General features: G+C 46.3%; 1 protein-coding gene across 1 annotated transcript in view; it reads left to right on the top strand.

Annotated features, from left to right (window-relative positions):
• The first annotated feature begins 423 nt into the window (after positions 1-423).
• PARP12 (poly(ADP-ribose) polymerase family member 12) overlaps positions 424-14335 on the top strand; it is a 40333-nt gene continuing 26421 nt past the window's right edge. The window contains exons 1-4 of the mRNA XM_025380793.1: positions 424-2110; positions 6305-6440; positions 7193-7490; positions 9595-9696. Coding sequence (XP_025236578.1) covers positions 1785-2110; positions 6305-6440; positions 7193-7490; positions 9595-9696 — 862 coding nt within the window. The 5' untranslated portion in view covers positions 424-1784. The remainder of the gene's footprint in view (positions 2111-6304; positions 6441-7192; positions 7491-9594; positions 9697-14335) is intronic.

Below are 14335 nucleotides of genomic sequence, written 5' to 3'. Positions count from 1 at the left end.
TCTTTATCCATACACTTTTTTTATTTACATTTTTGTAGTAAAACTACAGGTAAGATTTTCTTTCTTTTTTTTTTTTAAAGATGGAGTCTCGCTCTGTTGCCCAGGCTGGAGTGCAGTGGCATGATCTCGGCTCACTACAACCTCCACCTCCCGGATTCAAGCGATTCTTCTGCCTCAGCCTCCCGAATAGCTGGGATTACAGGCGCCCGCCACCACACCTGGCTAATTTTTACATTTTTAGTAGAGACAGGGTTTCACCACGTTGGCCAGGCTGGTCTCAAACTACTGACCTCAAGTGATCCGCCCGCCTTGACCTCCCAAAGTGCTGGGATTACAGGCGTGAGCCACTGTGCCTGTCCTATAGTTAAGGTTTTTATATTCATTTTTAGTGAATGTTATACCATAAGTACTCTTCCCCCATAATCCTTCTGCCTCTCATCTTCCCTTTTCCATTTTCCTAGTACCTCCTACTGCCTCCTCTCAACCACCCTTGCGTGTTTCTTCATCTTTCCCCGTGCTCATTAAAAAATGTCCTGTCACACACACACACACACACACACACAGAGGCTTCTCTTTGTTATTAGACATTTAAAAAATTAATTCTTGATCAACTTGATTATTTAGACATTACTGTACAGACATCTTTTCTCGTTTAACACCACATCATGGCTGTCTGTCCCTCTAGATCCACACACGGAGATTTAACACATGCTGAAAGTCTTCATAATAGTCTTTAAAGATTAGCCACACTGTTCCCACTTAACCCTACCTCCCAGGTAGGGTTCCCCCAGTAACACTTTCACACATAACTTATTTACTGTTCCTTTTACTTCTGGAAGATTCCGAGAGGAAAGATCGCTGGGTCAAAGGTCACGTGCGTTTTCAATTTTAATAGCTATTCCTGGATTACTTTCCCAAAGGGTTCTAACAACTCGCATTGCTCTCAACACGTGTGAGAGGGTCCTTTGCTCTGACAGGTCTTCTAAAACACTTGCTCAATCGTTACATAGCAGGGGCTGGGAGTAACGGATTTTTTTCTTTTTCTCTTTTGAGACGGAGTCTAGCTCTGTCGCCCAGGCTGGAGTGCAGTGGCGCGATCTCGGCTCACGGATTTGTTCTTTTAAAGAACATACCCTTTTATATTTAAATGAAGGAACTCATTGATGCACCGAGGCGAAAGGAACATTTAATTAAGCCTGTCTTCCATTGCGGAGTGATCGCTTTTGTCACTTGTTCGAGGGGTGGGGGTTCCCGTCAGTTGTCCCTGTTTCTGTGAGACGTCTACCGAAGCCCTGGCTTGGCTTTAACCTGGCTTGGCTTTAACCGCTGAGCGGCTTCAACCGGCGGCGTCCAGCTGGCTCCGCCAGCGCTGCCGCCGCCCTCGAGGCTCCCTCTGACTGAAGGCGCTCGGAGCATCGCGAAATTAGGGGCTCCTGGTCCCTCAAACATCCAAAGAAGCCATTTTCAGGGCCTAGGGACTGGCCCCCCGCGAGCCGCCACAGCCCCCGCCCGCGAGCCGGGCCGAACGCCCGAACTCACGAGCTCCCGAGCTCCCGTCGGGCGGCGGCCTCACAGCTGGGGGCCCTGAGGCGGAAGGCGCAGCCGCTCAGCTGCGGGCCGGGGGCGTGGCGAGGGCGCACAGGTTCTGTTTTTCGCCGGCCCGGGGCCGCTTTCGGTTTCGTTTCCCGCCGGCGCCTCCACCCTGCGAGAGCCGCCCGCCAGCCAGCGTCCGCCGCCGTCCGCGTCGAGCCATACGCGCTCCGACGGGCGCAGGCACAGCGGCCATGGCCCAGGCCGGCGTCGTCGGTGAGGTGACCCAGGTGCTGTGCGCGGCCGGGGGCGCCCTGGAGCTGCCCGAGCTGCGGCGCCGCTTGCGGATGGGCTTGAGTGCCGACGCGCTGGAGCGGCTGCTGCGGCAGCGTGGCCGCTTCGTGGTGGCGGTGCGGGCGGGCGGCGCCGCCGCGGCCCAGGAGCGCGTGGTGCTGGCCGCGTCGCCGCTGCGCCTGTGCCGCGCGCACCAGGGCTCGAAGCCGGGCTGCGTGGGGCTCTGCGCGCAGCTGCACCTCTGCAAGTTCATGGTCTATGGCGCCTGCAAGTTTCTGAGAGCCGGGTAAGGCGCCGCGCCGGGAGCGACGGCGGGCGGAGGCCCCGCGCACCCACAAGCACTTCCAGCCCGCTTGGGAGTCCTACTTGAAGTTTGAGCATACAATTCGGTGGCTCTGCCCTGGCCTCGCCCCGTCATACACTAAAGGGAGCGTTTATTGAGCACCTGCTGAGTACCTGGCACAGTGGGAGGGACTCGGGGTCGAGTGGGGTCCTCTAGACGCCTGGGGAGAGAGATTGATTTACATAGAGCACGGTAGTGCTGGGTGGGAACACCCGGGGGTGGCCGTGTGGGGTAGGGAGGTAGGGAGGCGGTGGCCTAGGGGAGCTCCGCGACGCCGCGGGTCCCCCCTTGCCAGCTTTGAGAGCAGACAATGAAGGTTTTCTCTGCCCAGCAGCTGGAAGAGATCTTTAAACCCCGTTCAACCCTATTTATCTGTTTACAAACTGGAAAATGCAAGCTCCCTGCCATCGCCCACAGGTCCTGGGGCACTGGTCCCTGCCCACTCGGTACCCTTCTGTGCCTGGAACACCCCCCCCAGCCTGGGTATTTCTGGGAGCCTGAGCATTTCTGGGAGCTTTTGCTCTGCCTGGAGTGCCCTTCCTGCTCTTGGTTGGCCCTGTTTGTTAATCCTTCAGGCCTGAATCTAAAGATCACATCCCATTTGAGGGCTTTTCCTCCCCTTACTCTTGGTCACAGGGAACTGTTTATTTTCCTCATGGCACCCACTTGCCAATAGAATGGAAACTCCATGAGGGCAGAGGCCTTAGCTGTCTCCCCAGCACTTAGCGTCCATGTTCTGTGCATAGCACGTGGTCAGTGGGATGTGTGGAAGGGATTGCTGAGGTTTATGTCTAAGAATTTGGGCCTCACCCTGAAGGTGATGGGGCGGATAAAATGGCAGGAGAGAGCAACCATCAGGTTTGCATTTTAGGAAGTCTTAGGTAGTGGTGTGGGTGCCAGTTTAAGGGAGGATGTTGTGGGGAACCACTGGGAAGCTAGTCATGTAGGATAATTCCTTCCTCCCCTGCTCCCTCCTTTCTTGCTTGCTCCCTGGTGTGTGTGTGTCTGTCTGTCTTAATAGAGTAGATATTTCTTGCTCATGTCAGGCCCAGCAGTGAGCATGGGGTGGGGGGCCTTAATCCGTACAGTCATTCAGGGATTCAGGCTGACTGACCTCTGCTCTGTGCCCCTCAGTACATGGCTCTTGAGGCCAGCCTAGGTATCCAGTTCCAGGGGGCTGATGGAAAGGGGGTTGCATGGGAGGTTTTTGTGGGCCAGGTCTAGAAGTGGTGGATTTCCTTTCACCCACATCCCATTGACTGGAAGCTGTCTGGTGACCCTGTCTAGATGCAGGGTGGCTGGGAAAGGTAGTCTCTAGGAAGCAGCTGTCTGGAAGTATCCAGATTAGAACTTTCCAAGGGCTATGTGTGAGAAATTTGGGAGAGGTGAGTTGGTGACGGTGTGGTGAGAGGATATCAGGTGACAACTCTTCAGTCTCTGTTCCTACTGTGGCATGGGTGTTGTTCACTGAGAGAGCAAGAGAGGGTTTTAGTTTGGAAACATGCCCAGGAGGCAGCTATTCAGGTCAGAAGCTTCGTAGGAAGGTCAGGGTCCCAGTGTGCTGGGCTGGTTTGGGAGATACTGGGTGGTGTATGTTGTGGCTGTAGCCCCAGGAGTGGATTAGATCTGAGGTAGAGTCTGAGGCCCGAAAAGAGGCTGAGGGTGGAACTCTGGGGAAATCAGCCTTCAGGGATGAGGCAGTCCAGGGGAGGGCAGGGAACAGCAGCCCACGAGGAAGAAGGCACACAGCAAATAGTGGCTGGATGGAGCCACTCTTGGGGGTAACTGCTGGATCTGTTTAATGTTCATATTTGGTAAAATAAAGATGGCAGCCCTGTTCTTAAGCTAGTTACCAAAATGTGGCTTCAGGTCTGACTTGTCTCAGAAATCTGGAGTGTGATATTTATTGGCTCAGATGACCTTGAGTTTTCTTCTTTCTTCAGTTTTTTCTTTTCCTTGTGGTTTACACAGGTGAGTTTCTTGAACCTTCCATTTCTGACTCACTTTAGGGAGAGTAGGTGTGGTTGGCTGCACTTCTCTGCTTCCCCTGTGACTCTGCTTGTCTTCCTGAACCGCAGGGTCAGTTCTTTTAGAAATAGGTCATCAGTCCTGCTGCAGAGCTGGTACGGAGTCCTGGGTCCCTGGCTCTTGGTCTTCTGCTCAGGGGGCAGTGAGCCTGGTGATCTAGGGCACAGTCCCAAGATCCAGCCCATCTTGTTTCAATCTGGGCACTGCTCCTTGCTAGCTGGTGGCTTTGGGCAAGTGACTTTACCTCCAGGTCTCAGTTCCCTCATCTACAAAGTGGAGTTAATGATATTACTCCCCTCACAGGCTGGTTGAGGACTGAATGAGTTAACTCATAAAACATTTTGGCAGTCCCCGATACTTGGCAGTTGCTCAATAAATTTTAGTAGTCGTTGTCATTGTCATCATCAGTCATCATTACACTTATTAGATATATTTGGCTCTGGCAGCACCAAATTGTTTGCCTCTCTTCTGGAATGTTCTTCCTTTCTCCTCTTGCTGTCTCCTCCTCACCCTTTAAGTATTCCACTCAGACTTTATGCCATCCAGCGTGCTCCCCTGATTTCTTCCCCAGTTCTCTCCCAGCCCAGACTGGCTCAGGTGCTCTTCCGCTCTGCGCTGACGGATCCTGACCACAGCTGACATTGCACTTGCCACTCCATATCAGAGTCCCCTCTATGTCTGTCACCTCCACTAGATGAGGGAAAGAGAGCAGGCAAGGATGACTTCCGGGTTTTTGGTCTGTGCAGTGGGAGAGGAAAGTTGCCCTTTACTGAGCTGGGGGATTCCGTAAAAGGTGCAGGTTTGGGGTGGATCGGGGTTTGGCATTCTCCTGAGATGTGACATAGGAGGCATGGCAGTGCCAGAGTCAAACAAATGCTTTTGGCCTGACTCTTCTGGGTCCTGGTGACTCAGACAGTCATTTAAAGGTTTATCTTTGGGTTCTCAGGGCATGGTGCCAGTGTCTGGCTCACCCTGGTGCTTATCAGATGCTTGTGGATGGAAAGAATGGAGGAAGAGAGCAAAAAAAAAAAGAACTGGGTTCAGGGCTGTGTGTGTGTGTGTGTGTTTATACGCCTGCATGCATGCACGTATGTAACCTGTAATGATAAGATGCCGTGCTTGTTGAGTCAGCCTGTGGTTAACTGCTTACGGACTGACTGCTGTGCAGCAACTCCTCTTTGTCATTCTCATCAAATGCTTGCTCAGAGGTGCTGTCCTGGGCCTCAGACCTTCCAAGGCCCCATCTCCTCCTTGGTAAATTGTTGTTGTCGTATAGACATGCTGGTTTTTCTTTTCTCTTTTTTCTTTTCTTTCTTTTTCTTTTTCTTTCTTTCTTTTTTTCTTTTTTTTTTTGAGACAGAGTCTCGCTCTTGTTGCCCAGGCTGGAGTGCAATGCTGTGATCTTGGCTCACCACAGCCTCCACTTCCTGGGTTCAAGCGATTCTCCTGCCTTAGCCTCCTGAGTAGCTGGGATTACAGGCATGCACCACCTCGCCCAGCTAATTTTGTATTTTTAGTAGAGACAGGGTTTCTCCATATTGGTCAGGCTGGTCGTCTTGAACTCCCGACCTCAAGTGATCCACCCACCTCAGCCTCCCAGAGCACTGGGATTACAGGCGTGAGCCATCGCGTCCAGCCTACATGCTGGTCTGGTGCTTGTAAACACTATCAGGAAGTGTTTCTGAAAAATTGTCATGAAGACTGATTTTAGCAGCTTTCAGTTTGCCAGCACTGCCATAACAAAGTCCTAGGAGGCTTAAACAACAGAAATCGATTTTCTCACAGTTCTTGAGGCTAGAAGTCTGAGATAAGGTGGCAGGGTTGATTTCTTCTGAGGCCCCTCTCCTTGGCTTGTAGATAGCCACCTTCTCACCATGTCCTCACATGGTCTTCCCTCTGTGTGTGTCTGTGCCCCAGTCTCTTCTTATAAGGACAGTAGTTATGTGGGATTGGGGCTCACCCTGTTGACCTCTTTTTAACTTAATTACCTCTTTAAAGACCTGCTTTCCAAATAGAGCCATATCCTGAGGTCCTGGGAGTTAGGACGCCAACATAGGAATTTTGAGGAGACTCAATTCAACATATAACACCAGCTCTCCTTCTTTGCAGGAAGAACTGTAGGAATAGTCACAGCTTGACAACCGAACATAACCTGAGTGTGCTGAGAACTCATGGCGTTGACCACCTGAGCTATAACGAGCTATGTCAACTGTTGTTTCAGAACGACCCCTGGCTTTTGCCAGAAGTGAGTGCCAGGGGAAGTCTGGGTTTCACAGCTCCCTGGGGATGTTCCTGTATCTTGGGAAATGTAATGATTGTGAGTGGAATGGGTGGGCCCTTGGGGGTCTCTAGTCTGGTTTCCACATGCAGAAATTTGGGATGTGGAGCAGAAGGAGCAGTTGATTGAAGTTCAAGGGTCAGCTTTGCCAACAACCCAGTTCCGCAAACATATGTGCCAGATGCCATGGATAGCTGTGTGACTAGGGCTGATTCTTTAACTTCTCTGAGCCTCTCAGTGTGCTCCATTGAGAAATGAAAGGGTGGTATTTGGCCTTCTCTAAGATGCTTTAAGCCCTCAGAGCCTCTTTGACTTTGAATTGTAGAATAGAGAACTCAGAGAAAACTGGGGCCTGGGGAAGGGAGAATTGATGAGTCAGTGGGGGAAGAGTATAGGTAGATTGTAGCAGTCCTTAGGATGTAGCCATTTGATTTGCATTGTCTCATGTGAAAGGAGCAGCTATAGTCACTTTGAAGTTCTTGGATTTTCCCAGTGGAGGGGCTGCTTCTGTGCAGTCTCCTTTCCACTTGGTTCCCATTTTAGCCAAGGGCATTTGTTAGCAGCCGTCATCTAGAGTGAGGGATGTTGTAGCTGTGTTCTGTGTGGAGGATGGAATCACAGCTTGGGAAGCCCCTGTCTCACCAGTGGACTGGCCACTGGGAAGGTGGTGTCGTGTGAGACCTTCCTGAACTGGTGGTTTTTTTCCCATCTGTCAACAGATTTGCCAACATTACAACAAAGGAGATGGACCCCATGGCTCTTGTGCCTTTCAAAAACAGTGCATCAAGCTCCATATCTGCCAGTATTTTTTACAGGGGGAATGCAAGTTTGGCAAGAGCTGTAAGAGATCCCATGATTTCTCTAACTCTGAGAATCTGGAAAAATTGGAGAAGTTGGGTATGAGCTCAGACCTGGTGAGCAGGCTGCCTTCCATTTATAGAAATGCACATGACATCAAGAATAAGAGCTCTGCCCCCAGCAGAGTGCCTCCTCCTTTTGTCCCACAGGGGACTTCTGGTAAGGCTGGTGGGAAGGTAAGGCTGGTGGGGAGTGGTAAGCCTGGTGGGGAGCATGGGAGGTCCTGGACTGGGGGCTCCCGGATTCCAGCTAGCCATTATACGGAGCGTGTGACTTTGGGCAAGTCTGGTGCTGCTTTTAGTAAAACGGAGTTGATGATGCTTTCCTAACAAGGCAGGGGGTACAGGAGTGAAATCATAGACATGATCAAGCAAGCCATCCTAGACAAATGTGAATTGGTATTGATGGTGAGTGAATTCTGAATGGGCCTAGTCTGCACTGAAATGGGAGACTTGGCTCCTCCCCCTGTGCAGTCACCCCTCTCTTCACGCCCACGAGAGCACGTCCTTCAGGAAGGAACCCAAAGTTAGGAATGCTGTGCTGACAGCTCTGGGGAGCATGCCTTGTGTTGTATTCTGATTTTACAAAATGAGTGAAAGAAGCATACCTTAATTATGGCATTGGCTGTATTCCTGCCATGAATAAGTAGCGTTTTTGAGTCATTGTAAATTTGTCTGCTTTGTTCTCTGCTCATCTCCAGCACCTAGACAGTGCCTGGCCCACAGTAGGTACTCTGATGTTTGTTGAATGAATGAGTGTGCTAGGATGCTTATTTTTTTAAAAACACTGTCAGGTTTAGTGACAGGCAAATTTCGAGCAGAAATTTTTATTTAATAAGCATTTCCTGAGTACCTGTTGTTGGGCAGATGAATAATGTGGTCTGTCAGGGAGATTATGATACACTGGCATCCGGTGGATTTCACAGTATCAGCTGTTGGCTGGCCGTTCTGTTATCCACTCTTTGATTCAGCACCTTTGTGTGCTTGCCACATGCTGGGCACTGTCTTGGGCGCTGGTTATTCCTTGGCGAAGCTGAGACATGACTCCCCTCAGAGCAGAATCCAACCCGCTCAGTTAGCTGTAGTGGTGGCTACAGTTTTAACAGAGTGCTTCCTAGAATGTCAATTGCATGCCAGGACTACCTGCAAACAAATGCACCACTCTAATTGTACTTGACTTTTATATTTAAAAGTTATCCATTGTATTTGTTTTTTCTTTACATTGTCGTCAGTTATGTTTTCTTAATTTCTTTCAGTTGTAGGAAGCCTAGAAGTAGACAGGTTTTGTATTAAATAGATCTTTAAGAGTATCTTAAAGCCTTGAATACAGTTGGATTACAGCCTTGTCAGAAAGGGAGGAGGGATCTACTGCCCAGTGATACCAGCTTCAAGGGCAGTCACCATCGTGGGGAGAGAGGGAGATGACCTCCGGGGTCCCATAGACCTGGATTTCGAGTGAAGTATCTCAGAGGCTTATAAAAAGAAAAGGGAAGATGAATAACAAAATGACAGGTGACACTAAATAGGGATTGCAAATTAATTTTATGTGTTCATTTGGGGGTAGCTGGGTGAGAGTAAATGTCACAGGTAAAGACTCATTGGCATGATGCTAGTAAAGATAAACTAGAAAGGATTTATGTGCCCTTTTTATATTAAGATCCTGATAATTAACCTAAAATTTATTAAAGGGGCTTCTTTTTGAAATGTGGACTTTGTATTTATTACTCTTTTTTTGGTATTAGTACCCAGTTCTGATAGTTCATTAATGAATATTTGCTATATAGCCTCAAATCTAGTTTATAAAAAGTAGCCCTGTTTGCCCTCAGGGGTCATCAACCTTAGGCATAGAAGGAATTGTAAGATGCCTCAACATGTAAGACGATGGTTCTCCCCTTATTACAAAAGTGTCCCAAGTTCCACCCCTGGAGGTTCTGATTGAGTCTGGGGCGAAGTCAGTCTAGGGCAGAGTCAGGTACTTGTATTTTTAAATGGGTCTTGTAGTGAATTGGGTGGACAGCGAGAGTTGAGAAAGGAGTCCCTTCATGGAGTCCTGGATCTGGCAAGCAGCTGTGTGGCCTCAGGCTGCCAGCCTGTCACTAAAAAGTAGAGGGCCCACCTGTGTAGGAGCACTTTCACCCCAAACATGATAGGGCTCTGTGAGCTTGCCTTGCCCACTTTTGTGCAGAGAGCTGAATGAATCCTCTTTAACTCTCCTTTGTACCCCTTGTCAGAAGCTGACATATCTTTGTGGTGTTTCTTTGCAGAAAGAAAAGACAGTTCAGGTTCTGTGTCCCCAAACACTCTTAGCCAGGAGGAGGGTGATCAGATCTGTCTGTACCATATCCGGAAAAGTTGTAGCTTTCAAGGTAAGTTGGAGGAGGCTCCTTCATCCCCCTTGTGGGAGGGGTAACTGCTTGTTATTCCCAGAGCTGTGCTCTGAAGATACCCCCTACCAAACCTCTACCCCATCCAGAGAGGATCAGGGCTTGGCACTTTGGCCAAACCAATTCTGAAGGTATTTTGTTGGGGAGTTGAAGATGGTAGCAATTCTTTGAGCTTTTAGAAATTAAATGTGGATCATTTTTGGGAACATAACTGGTTCATGCACCAAATGAGTGTCAAGTATTGAGACTTGGTCAGCTTAACATGAAGTCACAGACCTGCACAGGACAGGGAACTGCTCAGCCTGGTGGGAACAAAGATAAGGGTAATGACAGGCTGAGAGCTCCCTTCGAAACTGGAAAGGACTTCACTGCGAAGGAAACACTTGTGTTAGCTCTTGGAGGATGAGTAGTTGTTTAAATTGGGGGTTTCTTCTGTATTGATCCAGTGAGCAATCCAGTGATCCCTCTTTTATCAGAGGCAGCAATTCTGGTGTGCATGTGTGTGTCTGTATTTTCACTAAACCTTTGTTTTCTTCTTAAATGCTGTCCTGGGCTTTGACTGAAGAAAGGTTTGTTCTCAAATTTGGTGACTCCCCTTGACAACCACCAAAACTTCTTGGTTCATTTTCAGTTTTTAAAAACTACCCAAGCAATTCATGAATAGTTTCACTCTGTAAAACAGTTCAGTAATACAGAGTGAAGCATGAAGTTCTCCATCATCTTTGCCCAAAGGTAAACACTTCCTGTGTGGTTGTGATGTTTGTTTTACCTATTTTTAAGCAGATAGGAGCATGTGATAATGTTGTTATTCAACCTGCATCTTAACATTGTATCTTGGAGATTTTTTTCCATGCCAGTATGTGAAAGTCCACCTCATTTTAAAAACAAGTGTGTAGTATTTGATTATAATGATGTGCCATTGTGCATTCAAGTACATATATGTGAGTATTTCCATAGATAGATTCTGGGGAATGGAATGATAGGTCAAAGAATATGAACTATATATATACATACATATGTGTATTCTGAAAGCAATATTATTGAGCTGTAGTTTACACAAGATAAAGTGTACCCATTTTAAATGTATAGTTCTGAGTTTTGGTAAGTATATATGCTCACGTAACCATGTCTACCATCAAGTTATAGAACCCCCTCCAAAAACATTGTTTTGTGCCCCTTTATAATTAATCCTCACCCCCTAGTTTGTCACCCCCAGGAAATCCCTGATCTACTTTTTGTCACTATAGATTAGATTTGCCTTTTCTAGAATTTCACATAAATGGAATCATACAGTGTATTATCTTGTGCCTCGCTTCTCTCATTAGCATGTTTTTGAGATTCAGTCATGCTGGCATATCGATCATTTGTTTCTTTTTGTTGCGCAGTAGTATTCCATTGCATGATTGAATGCAATTTGTTTATCCGTTCATATGTTGATGAACATTTGGGTTGTTGCCAGTTTTTGGCTTTTACAAATACAACTTCTATAAATATTTACGTATAAGTTTTCATGTGGATATATGTTTCCATTTCTCTTGGGTAAAGACCTAGACATAGTTACTGAGTTATGTCATGTGGTTGACTTTGTAAGAAACTGCCAAACTGTCTTCCAAAATAGATAATGATATTTTATGTTCCCACCAGCAACGTATGAGAGTTTCAGTTACTGTATATTCTTGCTAACACTTGGCATTGTCTTCTAAATTTTAGCCATTCTAATCAGTGACTGATGATGTTTCATGGTTTTAATTTGCATTTCCCTGATGATTAATGATGTTTAACTTTTATTTACATGTACTTTTGGGGCATTTGTGTATTTTCTGTGAAGTATCTACTCAAATCTTTTGCCTATTTTTTATATAACAGCTTTACACACACACACACACACACACACACACACACGGGGTCTTCAGAAAGTTCATGGAAAATGCATATTATGAAAAAATTAAGGATGGAGTTCAAAACTTTTGCACCAAAATAAATTCATACTAACTTGTAATAACATATCTGAACAGGATCTAGTTTGAGGCACTAAGAAGGATAAGACATCAGTTTGGAAAGAGCCCCTATCAAAGCAACATCAATTTTGCTGCAGTTGAAGCGAGAACAAATATCAAATTTATGGTGACTCTTGGGTGGCAGAATGACAAAATCATTGATGCTTTGCAAAAAAGTTTATGAGGACAATGTCCCAAAGAAATCAGTTTATAAATGAGTAAGTCAGTTTAAGAAGGGATGACAGAATGTTAAAGATGGAGCTATCCCCATCAATTTGTGAGGGAAAAATTAATGTTGTTTGTTCCTTAATTGAAGACCAGTGATTAACAGCACAAATAGTAGCTGACACCAGACATCTTGATTAGTTCAGTTTATACAATATGCCAGAAAAATTAAAAATTAAATTTGAGCAAACTTTCCACTCTATGGGTGCGAAAACCATTCTGCCTGGGTCAGCTACAGACAAGAGCAGAACTTTTTTGAATGGAAATTTTAAGCAAGTGGGATCAAGATCCTGAAGCATTTCTTTGAAGAGTTGTAACAGGAGATTGGAACATGGCTTTAGCAGTAGGATCCTGAAGACAAAGCAATGGCTCCTAAAAGGGGAAAGTGGCCCAGTCACAGCAGAAGTGGTCAGGAGCAGAAGTCACAGCAGCAGTTTTCTGGGTGGCTCAAGACATTTTGCTTGTTGGCTTTCTAGAGGGCCAGAGAGCAATACCATCTGCTTATTATGAGAGTGTTTTGAGAAAGCCAAAGCGTTAGCAGAAAAATGCCCGGAAAGCTTCACCAGAGGGTCCTTCTCCACCACCACAAAGCTCCTGCTCATTCCTCATCAATCAAGGGCAATTTTGCAAGAGTCTCAATGGGAAATCTGTAGGCATCCACTTTATAGTCCTGATTTGGCTCTTTCGGACTTCTTTTTGTTTTCTAATCTTAACAAATCTTTAGGCCGGACATGGTGGCTCATGCCTGTAATCTCAGCACTTCAAGAGGCCGAGGCAGGTGGATCACTTGAGGTCAAGAGTTCGAGACCAGCCTGGCCTACATGGTGAAGCCCCATCTCTACTAAAAATACAAAAATTAGCCGGGCGTGGTGGCACATACCTGTAATCCCAGCTACTTGGGAGGATGAGGCAGGAGAGTCTCTTGAACCCGGGAGGTGGAGGTTGTAGTGAGCCGAGACCATGCCACTACACTCTAGCCTGGGCAACAAGAGCGAAACTCTGTCTAAAAAAAAAAAAAAAAAAAAAAAAAAAAAATCTTTAAAGGGCACCCATTTTTGTTTTCAGTTAATAATGTAAAAAAAAGACTGGATTGACATGGTTAAATTCCTGGGACCCTCAGTTCTTTATGGGTGGACGAAATGACTGGTATCATCTTTTACAAAAGTGTCCTGAACTTGATGGAACTTATCTTGAGAAATAAAGTTTATATTTTTTATCTTTTAATTCCAGTTTCCATGAACTTTTTGAAGTCCACTTATATATGTAATATTAACACAGAATTGGGCAGCCATCATCATAGGCAATATGAAAACATTTTCAACACCCCCAAAGTAACCCCGTTTTCATTAGCAGTCAGCCACCATTCTTCCCTCCCTCCAGCTCCTGATGACTACAGATGAAGGTTCCATCTCTATAGATTTGCTTGAGTATTTCATATAAATGGAATCATACAGTATTGGTCTTTTGTGACTCTTATACCCATTTTTATTGGGTTGTTTGATCTCTTGTTATTGAGTTGTGTTTTGTATGTGATTTATACTGAAGATATATCCTCCCAGTCTTTCATGTTTATTTCCTTTATAGTATATTTTGAAGAACAGGTATTTTAATAGTGATGTCCAGATAATATATTTTTTTCTTTTATGGTTTGTGGTTTTTGTGTCCTAAAAATACTTGCCTATTCTAAGCCTACAAAATGTTTTTCTTATGGTTTTTTCCTAGAAGTTTCAGAGGCTAGGCTTTTAGGTTGAAGTCTAGCTGTGAATGCTTGTTCTTTTAACTCTGATCATTCTCTCCTTAGGTATCGCTGCTTCTGTGTGAGTTGCTGCCTCTCTTCGAATTATTTTCCTTCATGTGTGGAGTGATTCTTGGTTGTCTGTCGCGTTGGTGCTTGAGAATCCCATATGCCTGTTGGTTGATTTCCATGGGGCTGATTTGCATTCCAGGTCCTCATTCTAGTGATGGTGGGGAAGAGGCAGAAGGCTCTGCTTGGTGAAATGGGAGGCTGGCATGCAGCCTAGGACTGGGATGGGGGCTTTGGTGGCCATCTCATTTGCTTTTCTCTCGCTGTAACCCTTATGTTCACACTTAGTTTAACTAGGAAGCACACAGCAAGCTTCCTTCATGCAAGCAAGTTAGGGCAAGGGAGTGCCTGTGCCGGGGCTCCCATTGTTCTCATTGGGATTGGCCTGGGTATCTTTCTTGCTCCTGGCTTCATCAGACTCTGAATCTGTGATGACCCCAGATATTTTCTGCTTCTGTGGTGTGTTCTGCATATTTTGTCTGCATTTTTCTCTCTCCTTTTTGTATCTATTTGATTCTCATTGCTCCATAGTTTTAGCAATTCTTGAATAATTCTGGTCTTTTGATGGTATTTTTTATTGTTTTCCAGTGCTTTT

The sequence above is a fragment of the Theropithecus gelada genome, chromosome 3 (genome assembly GCF_003255815.1).
Source record: "Theropithecus gelada isolate Dixy chromosome 3, Tgel_1.0, whole genome shotgun sequence".
Classification (NCBI taxonomy): Eukaryota; Metazoa; Chordata; class Mammalia; order Primates; family Cercopithecidae; genus Theropithecus; species Theropithecus gelada.
The sequence above is the reverse complement of the archived record's forward strand: the minus strand, read 5'-3'. Positions and strand labels throughout refer to the sequence as shown.